The 12,157-nt window shown below is 37.7% G+C and overlaps 2 protein-coding genes across 2 annotated transcripts in view; one reads left to right on the forward strand and one right to left on the reverse strand.

Moving 5' to 3' along the window:
- LOC133530438 (microtubule-actin cross-linking factor 1, isoforms 1/2/3/4/5-like) overlaps positions 1-12,157 on the reverse strand; it is a 164,446-nt gene that overhangs the window by 5,610 nt on the left and 146,679 nt on the right. Inside the window, exons 93-98 of the mRNA XM_061868349.1 lie at positions 11,433-11,507; positions 10,433-10,604; positions 9,849-9,966; positions 8,996-9,105; positions 7,029-7,151; positions 6,535-6,652 (exon numbers count right to left, since the gene is read on the reverse strand). Coding sequence (XP_061724333.1) covers positions 6,535-6,652; positions 7,029-7,151; positions 8,996-9,105; positions 9,849-9,966; positions 10,433-10,604; positions 11,433-11,507 — 716 coding nt within the window. The remainder of the gene's footprint in view (positions 1-6,534; positions 6,653-7,028; positions 7,152-8,995; positions 9,106-9,848; positions 9,967-10,432; positions 10,605-11,432; positions 11,508-12,157) is intronic.
- LOC133530437 (protein wntless) lies at positions 1,636-4,105 on the forward strand. The gene has a single exon (XM_061868348.1). It carries the CDS (start codon positions 1,761-1,763, stop codon positions 3,396-3,398), a length of 1,638 nt encoding a protein of 545 aa, XP_061724332.1. The 5' UTR covers positions 1,636-1,760; the 3' UTR covers positions 3,399-4,105.

Raw genomic sequence — 12,157 nt, forward strand, 5'->3', positions numbered from 1 at the left:
TACTCACGGGCCCCTTGCAAACGGATGTCTCCATCCATGTGCAAGGTGCAGCAAAAAAAGCGAAAAATTGATCATCCCAACCGATTCCTGCCTCCAGTAACTACAGTGCGTTTTATGTAGTATGTGTGCAAATTATAACTAAATGAACTCCTGTAGAAAAGAAGAAATTATTTGTAATAGTAGCCATTTCTAGCTGCTTACCTTGGTGATAGGTCCGGTGGACGGAGGGGTGTTTGTGTTAGAGCGGGGCGTACGCGGTCGGAACGCGGCCATGCTCTGCGAGACTCCATCAGCCAGAATGAACTGTTCCCTCAGTTCGATGTTCGTACGTCCCTTGGCTGCATGCGGCGTCCGGTGCGAGGGATCACAAAGGTAGGGAAAGGACAAGGTTCAAAGAAAACCGTTCGGTTAAAAGGTACGTGAAAAATAACACCAAAAAGTGTTAAGAAAACAGGACAGCGTGCAATGGAAGTGAGGAAAAAAACAACAAAAATCAGAACACGTCAAAACAAAACAAAATTAATCGTAAATAAATAGGATATTTTAAATAATGTGCAATTAGGGATAGGAATTTCAAAATACCATTAGTCATCACTTTCACCAAGTTATGCATTGAATATAAATCAAGCACAAGATTCCAAATGTATCGTTTTTTTTATATAAAAAGATAGAATCGCAATTGGCAAAGTGCATAATACATATATATTAGTGTACTATGTACATTCCAGTGACGTATTTATGTAACAGTTTATCTTGCACTTGTCTTATATACACATTTACTACGAATAAAAATAAAACCTTACGCAAATAAAGATCATAAAATCATAACATGCTGTTAGTGAATCTAAGCAATTCATTATGTTCATATAACACAATTTATACATCAATACCAAAGCCATGATTCTGATGATGATTACAAAAGCATACTACACGATTAATTAAAATAATTAAGTTCTAACTACTAAAAGCATTATTATTGAAACATTGATAATGTACACAATACTGCTAAATTTAACGCGACACTAAATTTAAATAAATAAAGCATTTAGAACAGTCAACGCCCTGCAATGGAGTTTTCATTTATTTTAGTGAAAATAAAGCAGAGTGAACAAGTTTTTAATGAATGAACTCCGAAAGCAGGCCGCGAGTCTTACCGAGCGGGCAACAAGCTTCATGCTGCTCCGGCTTGCTCGGGTCAGGCAGCGGTAGCACTAACGACACTACTTATGTAAGGGGATTCGAAAGGATTTTTAACGCAATTTAAACAATACAAACAAAATGTATAATTTTTAAGGATAATGGGATATGGAAGGGTGAAAGCGAAAACGCATTTAGTAAATTAGTAGCAAGTCAACAACAATTTTTATTGCGAATGTATTTTCATTTTAGCAAGAATTTAGTTGTGGTATTAGCTTACGCTGCTATGTGTAACGTGTGCTTACGATGGATATGAAAGTGGTTTGCATTCCCGATACTATCACTTTAACATAATACAAAAGTTGTGTTACTTTTTGAAAAATATTGCATTTCAACTGTTTTGTATATTAAGGCATTATTAACGTTAACGCGATAACGTTATAACGGTCGTTATTTTATAGGCTGGTATCCCCGCCCATTGCGCATGTCAAACGCGAAGCTTCGGTCGGACGGTCGGTGTCGCTTGTCGCTTAATCACAAAGACAATGGAACGCGCTGCCGGTCGATTTTGCTGTGACTCAGTGTTTTAATTTAATGTGTTTCGCGATTCAACCGCCCATAACATGACGGGTACTATAATTGAGAACCTGAGCGGTCGAAAACTCGCCATTCTAGTAACATTTCTATTGTTGTGCCAATTAACATGTTTCCTAATCGGTGGATTGGTTGCACCCCTGCCCGCAAACGCCCAAACCATTCTTGGAACGGTGTGCAAAGATACTCTGACGGTTAAAAATGACACGACGAAATGGTTTTATATCAGAGGAAAGGGTGCCTGTACCAAGATCGAGATAACCGGGACACATGTAGACTACACGGAGAACGACATCGTGTTTGCGTTTCAAATGCCGATACCGCGCGAGAACAGGATTCTAGACTTCTCTAGATGGCAACAGAACTTAATTGGAGTGCTGCAGGTGGATATTCGGTATCATTCGCAGATGGAGGTACAGCCGCGAAGTTTGATGACGATCGACGCCCGACTGGCGTACAGGAACAAAGGGGATCCCGAGGACGAGTGGAAATTGTACACACAATCAGTCGAAAAGCGACACTTGGACTGTGATATTCCAGTGAAATCTGAGGAATATTTGTACAACTGTTCTGCTTTACCTTTATTTGAATTGGGCTCTTTGTTCCATGATTTCTATCTGCTTAACATCAGGCTACCGGTGGACACTCCGGAGATGAATGCACACATTGGCCATGTGCAGGACATGTGGCTGACAGTTATAAATCAAAATGGGGGCTTCACAAAAGTCTGGGTGTCTCTGAAAACAGTGTTTTTCCCGTGCATCATAGCTATCATTGCCTGGTTTTGGAGGAGGGTTCACATCTTACAACGGAAGCCTGTACTTTTGGAGAAGATGCTGTTGAGTTTGGGTATATCTCTGTGCTTATTGAACATGCCTCTTGAATACTTTACATTACACTTTGACTTGCCATTTATGCTGTTATTAGGGGACATAAAACAAGGAGTCTTCTACGCAATGCTATTCTCATTTTGGCTTGTCTTTGCTGGTGAACACATGTTAATTCAGGATGCATCAACCCAAAGCTCTCTTAAGCAGTACTGGCGTCATTTAAGTGCTGTTGCAATGGGCTGCATATCTTTATTCATTTTTGATATGTGCGAGCGCGGAGTCCAACTGAGAAATCCGTTTTACTCCATCTGGGTTACAGATTTGGGTACAAATCTTGCTTTGACCTTTATAATACTGGCTGGGATATCTACAGGAGTGTATTTTCTTTTCCTGTGCTATATGATTTGGCAGGTTTTTGTAAACATCTCCCACAAGCGACAATCTTTACCCACAATGAGCTCAGTTAGACGTCTGCACTATGAGGGAATCATCTACCGATTCAAGTTTCTGATGTTGGCCACCTTGCTCTGTGCTGCTCTCACTGTTATTGGGTTTATACTTGGACAGGTGGCAGAGGGTCAGTGGAAGTGGGATGAGAATATTGAGTTAGAATATACTTCTGCATTCTTTACTGGTGTGTATGGAATGTGGAACATATACATCTTTTCTCTGCTTGTTTTGTATGCTCCAAGCCACAAGCGTTGGCCAGCTGCTGAAAATACATCTGACACCCAGAACTTAAGTGAGGAGATAGAATTCAGCCGTTTGCCAAACGAGGGTGTGACGAGCGAGATATCCGCTCTCACCTCTTTCATTAGAAAGCCTAATGTTGATTAAGTTTTCTCATGCATTATTTTAGAGAACAGCAGTATTAACTGAACAAATTTTGTACTTGAATGTGTAGACGGAAGTATAGGACCATATTTAGAAATGTTTATCTTGCCCATAGGAAATAGCTGCTATCTTTGTATTCAATAGTTCGTGGTACAATATTTACATGCCATATAGCATTAAGATTCATGTCTGTATTATTTTTCCTACAGTTTTGTTGAGTAATTAGTTATAAAACAATCTCTTAGCTGTTAGTTTATACACGTTGCTTGGTAGTAGCCTGTGTGTTAGTCATAAAGAATGTTGGTCTAAATAAAATCGGCTTGTTTGAGCTAAACAGGTTCTGTGACCTTGGTTCGCGGTGCGCTTCCAAATTTATCCAATTTCGTCTGCCTCGAATATGAATATTGTTACTTAAATTTTTCTGTGATAGTTTTTTATGTAACATTTTTCTAATATTAATTCTAAGTGTCGTAACAGTATTATTAAAACACTTCTTTTTGCTAGCATGTTTTAGACGGATTTTGCGTTAATAATGCCAATATTTTGTACCTCTTCTATTTAGATTTTTAAAAGAGATAATAAGATATGTACTTTATTAATAAGTCTGTACTAAGTCTAATGAAACGTAATTTTTATGTGTAGTCGTAATCGTAACTCCGATTTTGTAAGCGGTTAGAAGTTATAACAATAAAAATTAATTAATTATTGTAGTTATTTTGTTATTTCTGCAAATCGGGCAAGTATTTTCGTTAAGCGAAAATATTAGCCCTCGCCCTATTGTATTAGACGTCATAGTTAGTACCCTTGTTAGGGGTTAAACACAAGTATTATTTTCCCGATACTTGGATTGACACTTTGAATATCACCATAAATATTTAAATACCAGCTCTTCTCGTATTGATTTTGAAATTATATTTGAATTTGAAATTATTAAAAACCTCCAGTTGAATACATACTGCATATACGGAAGAGCCAGTATAATCATAAACATCATAATATATTATTTCATCATTGTAACATTTACAGACTGTAAGTAGAAAAGTGGAGAACTGCATATGTTACAAAGTATATAAAAGTTGGGCTAGTCAGTTAGGAAAATGTATCATTGTATAGTCTGGCTTACCATTTCCATCTCAAGATATACGCATGTGGGTAAAAATACCGATAATCCAAAGAATAAACGGGTGTGTAATGCTTAACATAATTATAAAAAATCTATCATGCATTTGTTATAATGCCATTTGATATAATATTATATGTTATAATGTAATTATTATTATATGTTTCCTTTGTTATATTGTGATTTCATCTAAACTGTCATTGATATAATGCCTATTGTAATAGAATTTTTAAGTAGTATATAGACATCTTTTATAATGACTCTTGTTATATTATATTTTTGTATAACGTAATAATTTATATATAATTTTATCAAGTATAAATACATATACTATAACATATTTTGTCATATATAATTTAATGATAGCATAAAGATTTACATAATTTTTATAACAAGTAGTGCGCAGGCCGTATAACTAAGTACAGATTATCATCCCACCTAACCCAACCTAACCTATTCTTTCAAGGTTTTTGATTATGCGGGGGCCGCAGTTAAAACCTAACCTAAACTACATTTTTGCGAGGTTTTTTATTCCACGGTGGGTCGAAGTTCTAACCTAACCCTCGTTTTGCTAGGTAGTTGGGTCCTAATTCATTTCGTTGTCTTGTTTCTGAATACTTTGTCACGCTTGTATCTATGTCTTCTATCAAATAAATAAAAAAGTTGAGTCCTAATTGTATATCTTTCTAGCTATACATTATATTTTACATGAAAAATAATGAACTAAATTTCATCTCATACTAAAAGCTGCATTCCGTCACCTTTTTTTTGGGGACAAAAAACAAGACAACGAAAGCAATTTTGACCCAGTTATTCGTTTGTGCGGAGTCGCAGTTCCAACCTAACCTAACCCATTTATGTCATGCACTCATTATGGCACACAAATAATTATGTGATGGCACTTGTTAGAACAAATAATATGCTCTATAGTATGTAATAATTATGGCAAAGTATATTAGACGAAGTGTAAATATACCTTATGGCCGCTATACCAATAATAACATTATGTTTGTCGTTAATTAGGTATTACGGTAGTATGCCATTTATTACGTTATTCAATATAACGATATATCAAACTATAATATATGAAAAGTAATTATAAAAGATGTAGTGCACCCAGAATAAACGCATCTACAAATTTTAAATTTCGCACCCTTTTGTAATGACGAAAATGGTTTGCCAGATCATATTTATGCAATTACTTCCCTTTTAATTAAGAACCTAACTAACTAGCCATGAATACAAACAAATCAAAATTACGAAATTTAATTTGAAATAAAGGTTTTCTGACTAAATATTGAAAATTAAATCATTTCCTCAAATACATTTTCTTGACTTGATATTTAAGTTATAATTTGAAAAAAGATATAAAAAAAATCGTCAAGAAATTATTTGAGCGATACCTGATTAGTCAAACCTTTGATTACTGTAAAACTCGAAATAAATTGATTATACATGTCTAGAATAATATCACTTGGAAACTTCACTTCTACTTATCGTTGCCGGTGGTACCTTTCAATTTTCCATTTTCATATAGTTAATAAATTATTTAATATATGGCGACGGCAAGTAAAAGTGAGTAGCGAATGAGTATTTTTGTGTCTATTACGAGATGGTTCGTGGCTTACCATTGCTAAATGCAACAACATTAACGGAAATTGTATTTAAATTGAATCGTTTCTGTTGTCAAGCGTTATTCTCAATTAGTGTAAGTTTTTGAAAAAACAATTTTATATTTAAATTCAAACAAGACCCAAGTGATCCCACAAGTGCTCCGTGTACAACGTTTTGTATGGAGCACTACAAAGTGCGTGTCGGATCACTTGTCTTTAAAATTACAATTACAGCAAGGATAATCATCATCAACTTTTCAATCTGTAATAGGCAGCGTGGGGACTATCGTCCTCTTATACTGTCCATCAATGAGACTTGTATACTCGTCGCGGAGTAGGAATCATCAAGATCAGCCACGGAAACCACGAGCCAGCTGTACCCCGGGCCCGAGTGGGCGGCACGTACCTCGGCACGGGTCGTTCTTGACGAGGAACTCGTCCAGCGCCACCCAGCCGCCGCCCACGCGCACCATCACGGTGGAGCGCAGGATGCGCACTAGGCGCAGCTTTTGTGAGTCGCCGAACTAAAACAAATACCTCAACTTAGTTAAGTTCTCGCATTCTTCCCCAGAAAATAAATACTTTTTCTCCATGAGAGATTATACTTTTGGCTGTTTCACTCGACCAAAAGAAAGATTGAACCGAAAGATTGATTGAAGATTTGACTACGGTCGTAGGGCCTAGCTCGCGCTGGCACTGAATGTGTTAAAATACATATTATACAATCAATGATTGATTGATGTCAGTTTACCAAGACAACGTGTTTAATGTTGCCACCAGATTTCTTTTCTTGCCGATCAACATAATTCGCTACGGCAATGAGTGGCAGTAGAACTTGATCCAGCCTTTACCTACATATAATGTCTGCAACACATTATGTAAAGTTTAGAAGACACTCACCCGGTACTTGCCCTCGCCGACCTGGAACACGCGGAACTTCTGCCGGCACGTGCACAGCATCACCAGCCGCTTCACCTCGTCGTGGATCTTGTCGGCGTCCGTCGGCGGCCCGCGCCTCTCCACCTGCGGATAATGCTCAACTTAGCTTCGCTATTCACAGTATCTACCTAGAATTACGGCCCAAGGTAAAATATATCATATTTCAATGCCAATAGATTGAAAATTGTAGCCAAATAATAGGCACCCAGAAATTTCAGAGAAGACTTACTTTCGCATTGACAACTCGAACCTTAAAGATTTGCGCAAACGTAGTGATTATATGCTCTTTGATTTGCGCGAGCTCGTAAGTAGAAAAATATTTTATAATTTTACTGTCAAATTTACACACGGTTTCGTTGTAGTTATGAAGGTAGTACATGAAGATTAAATACTCATAACTTCCAGAAATTCCAGAGAAGGCTTACTTTCGCGTTGGCAGCTCGAGCCTTAAAGATTTGCGCGAGCTCGTAAGTAGAAAAATATTTTATAATTTTATTGCCAATATTACACACGGTTTCGTACTCATCAGGGTACTTACATGAAAATTAAGTAACTTATAAGGTGCACTCAGCATAAATCCTTAGCTAATGTCAGATGTCATAGGACACTACAAGCTGTAACCGCACTGTGGCATCAAACAGATCGATTCGCGCACTTCGAGAGATTAGATAGCGCGGGCTCGATTGATAACTTTAATCTAGATTTTAGATATTAAGCTATACCAAAATCCTACGTCATTATTATTTATTTATTTATTATGTGTGTCAAACACTTTTAAAAAGCCAAAAATAAGTTTTATACAGGTATCATTTATGGGCTAATGTAGGGTACATCTGACTATTTTAAAATCACGGACTAATAAGTACCCACTTTAATAATTGGCCGAGTTCACGATTTCGTGCTTGCATTTAATAAGGGTAAGTTTAAGACGATCGTTTGGTAATATTTTCTTAGAAACATCGCTAACTATGACTTTGCATATGCTTTGTTGCGGTACGGCCTTGTGTTGTGGGATAACAGTCTACGTATCGACTACAGTAAAATATTTGTATATAAGTAGTTAATAATTGTTATCGACTATTTAACATCATCTTACTTGTCAAGTTCTAGCATTAGTTGATGTAATGTACTGGTACCAATTGATTTAACCGTAAGATTACTGCATATTCACTATTGTTCACAAGTACAATCGGGGATGTTCGCGGTGAACCAGTTCAGAAAGCTTTTGCCTCGATCCTTACGAGCGAGCTAAACTCCGCCTCCCATAGAGATAACCAATTACGATGCATTTAGAATTATTTATCTTAATAATGAAAAGGGTAAAAGCAGGTAACGAGACAAACAACAGGTAGTAAGGACAGTTTATTAGTTGTTGTTTAGGCTAATCTTCGCCTCGCCATAAAGATAACCAATTAGGATCCTTATCTTAGTTTGTAAAAGCCGGCCACTACAAAGACAATGGACGACAATAAACTTTACCCGAGTTAACATTTTGTTTACGACACCCACTTTTTTTGAGTGCCATATTGTCACTTTTGTGTTATCGCCTCATCGCCTGCAAGACGTTAAAACAGTTTCGCCCTTAAGGTGGCGCACCGCGAATGTCCCCGATTGTACAAGACACTTATGTAACCTATAATTAGATAAGCATCAGACCTGATTGTTATATAGATTTTGAGCTTACTGTGGGACTTAGTCAATTTGTGTAATAATGTCGTATAATATTTATTTATTATTTTATTTTATTTATTTATTTAAGAGCATGTAAGATCAGTTGGTAATCCTAAATAAAGAAAAAAGAGTAGGGTCCGACCTTGAAAGTGGAACCGACCGCGTGCAATATGCGGTGTGGTTTATATTTGTGGGTATTGAACTAGATATGTGAGAAAATATGACATTGTTAAATATTAGTAGAATGTGTATCTTACCCAGTCGGGCCGCAGCGCCGCGATGAACTCCTCCCAGTCGATGAGTCCGCTGCCGTTCCTGTCGAACAGGTCGGCCACGGCGCCCATTTCCAGTCGGGATGTGTCGAATTCTGTACAACAAATAAACATCATAAGATTCGTGGGTCAGTCAGTACCAGCTTTGCAGATGTAATGTTGGAAGTACTGGGTCCAGAGAATATTTGTGGCGCGGGATAGAAAAGGTGACAGCTTTCAGACTGTCAGTGCGTGTTGAGTACTTTACACCCGTAAATAACTTCTGCATGTGCATAAGGGTGGTTTTAGTTTGGATACTACATGATTCATGATTTTTGGAACTTAGTTTTTAGTTAACTTTAACTTTACGCGCACATGAAAGTAAACGGACTGAAATAATGTTGTAATGTTCTCGGCATCATTTTATATGGTTTGAAATTACTTATTAGGATAACTTCGGCCCAAGGGGGGTATTAATTTGTCTTACGTTGTTTTTTAACATTTACACCATGAGGGACATGTATTCGTCTTAGATTCAAGAGATGAAGTTAAGTAAGTAAGTTTTTTTTGAAGTAGTTACTACAAAAAAAAAACTAAGATTTAACCTGAATTTAGTCAGTCGCAACAAACGCTTGATGATGATGTCATTTCGATTCAAATGTCAATGCAACATTATTCCGATTCCTGAGCATCTGAATCTAGCGCGGGTATTAAATTATTCTCTCTAGGAAATAAGCCTAATTTTAAGCATGTTTAAACCTTAGCTGCTAAATGTGACAATTAATCTTTTGACTGCCAAAGAAACAAACTGACACTCTAGGTGTGGCGTTGAAATGGTTAAGGTAATGGCAATACTGACTGGTGTTGATGATGCCGTCGATGAACTCGTTGCGCGGGATGAGTCCGTTGTTGTCCTTGTCCATCTTGCGGAACAGGTCCGTCAGGCGGGACTTCTTGTGGTTCATGAACTTCAGGAACTAAGGGAAAACGATTCACTTTCATATTACACGTTTAAATGTACAATTGTGTCAACTGGTTGGCAGCTTGAATTTACAACCATATTATCAGGAAACAAAAGTTAAAGAATTTTGTAACATTTATCACGTACACATGCAGTGTGCACTAGAATACCTACTGTTAAATGAAATATTTAACCTTAACCTAATTTTCTATTGCATAAACTTGGACATGTTGTAAATGACGTAGACTTTACACAACCGGTTATATCTTTCTCTTTATTAACATGGGTTAAGAAAGAGAAAGTCGGTGTGCATAACGTGTCCCGGATCTTAATTTGCCGGTAAAAACAACCAGGAAGTCTTAAATTAAGAATTTAGCCTCGATTCTCTTTGCTTGCCCGATATTCGAAGGGAAGAGGTTTGAAGTTGAGTTTCAATGGGAATTCTTCAGTAGTTCCCGTTGAGTACGAGTTGGAGTTCGTACCCGCTTCCTCCAGTCGTCCCAGCTGAAGTTGGAGACGCGCTGCAGCTCCTTGAGGTGCGCGAGGCGCTCGTGCAGGCGGCGCTGGCGCTCCCACGCCAGCAGCCACACGGTGCGCCACTTGTCCCACAGTTGACGCACGCGCGGCGAACGGAACTCCGGCTCGGCGCCCTTGCTGCGTGTGCATAAGGGTGAGTTTACTTTGGATACTAGATGAGTAATGACTTTTGGAATTTAGTTGTAGTTAACTTGAACTTTACGCGAACATGAAAGTAAACGGATAGTAAGACTGTTGTAATGTTCTCGGCTTAATTTTGTATTTTTTGAAATTTTAACACTAAATGCAAGACAAAACGATTTTTCTCTTCAATAAAATACAAACCTAAACAGACTTAAACTTACACTGAACTGATAACTAGTAGGTATGAAAAATTGCAAATTACCTATCATGATGGTAATTAAAAAATAAAACAGCTTTGACTTTTAAACGTGCAAAATATGTCAAAATTAAATAGCATTAAATGCTGAACATAAAAACTCATAGCAGCGATGCCAGCGAGGGCTGTCACACACACGATTATATGATAAAACCCAAGCAAGTTTTTATCAAATAGCATGATCAAACATCCCCAAAAGCTTAAAAAAATATACTTAGCCATGTTATCGTCGTAGCTGTTATAAAATACGCTATCGTTTTTTTTTTAATTTCACACTTTGATGTAACAGTGGCCTTTATTATGAAATTACATGGAATATTTTAAGAACCCAGGGTATTTTTTAAACACGCGCGTAGACACAGCGAATTTAATTGCGCGAATTAAATCGAGAACTTGGATAGATTCAACCAAAATAATTTCAGTTCATCAAATCAAAATTAGTTAGAATATTGCGAATATTATCAAACTTTTTGCTGATGTTTTTCTTCGTGTGTGTGTGTCAGTGTGTACGCCTCACCTGTTCGTAGTATTGTTGTCGTCGTGTATGTGTGTGTGTGATGCCTTACCTGCCCCTCGGCGGGAACCGCGGCCCGTAGTGCGGCAGGCTGCGGTCGGGCGTCTCGCGGCCCGGGCTCACGCGACTGCAGCACACGCACATTTGTACACACTTATACCACACTGACAAAACCCTGACAGTGTACCTTATTGTGTCCTTTGTCGAACATCGCTTACTATGACTTTGCACGTGCCTAGTTGCGGTACGGCATTATGTTATGGGGAAACAGTCTACTACGTATCGACTAATTCGACATGAGTACGAACACATTTTGGAACAATTAGGAATGACTTTTGGAAAAAAACTAGTTACTTTTAATCTTAACCAATAACCGACCGCGTGTGATATGCGGTGTGGTTCTGCCTGTGGGTAAGTAATAGCAACAATTTGGTTTGATAGAACTTTTTCATATAATATATGTAGTATTATAAACTGATAAAGATCAACTCGGCAGACGACGATTATTGCACACATGACAATTTTTAAACATTATAAGACCAGCATTTATTATTTTATGGAGTAAATAAATTTCATAATAGAATAATCGATTAAAGGGCTCCAATAAGGTACGGCTGTAACAGGCAAGGGTGGATGCGTGTTAGGTAGACAACAACGTAGGTTATTGGTTAGTCGTGAGGCTTGTGAGTGGCGTGGCGTGGCGGTTAGTTCGTGTTACTGAAGGGACGAGTTTCGCGGTTTCCTTTACCATGAGAAAAGTAGTCGTAATGAAGTGTG

The sequence above is a fragment of the Cydia pomonella genome, chromosome 22 (assembly GCF_033807575.1).
Source record: "Cydia pomonella isolate Wapato2018A chromosome 22, ilCydPomo1, whole genome shotgun sequence".
NCBI lineage: Eukaryota > Metazoa > Arthropoda > Insecta > Lepidoptera > Tortricidae > Cydia > Cydia pomonella.

Coding starts and splice junctions, on each gene's coding strand:
- LOC133530437 (XM_061868348.1), top strand. CDS start 1,761: ATGACGGGTACTATAATTGAGAACCTGAGCGGTCGAAAACTCGCCATT.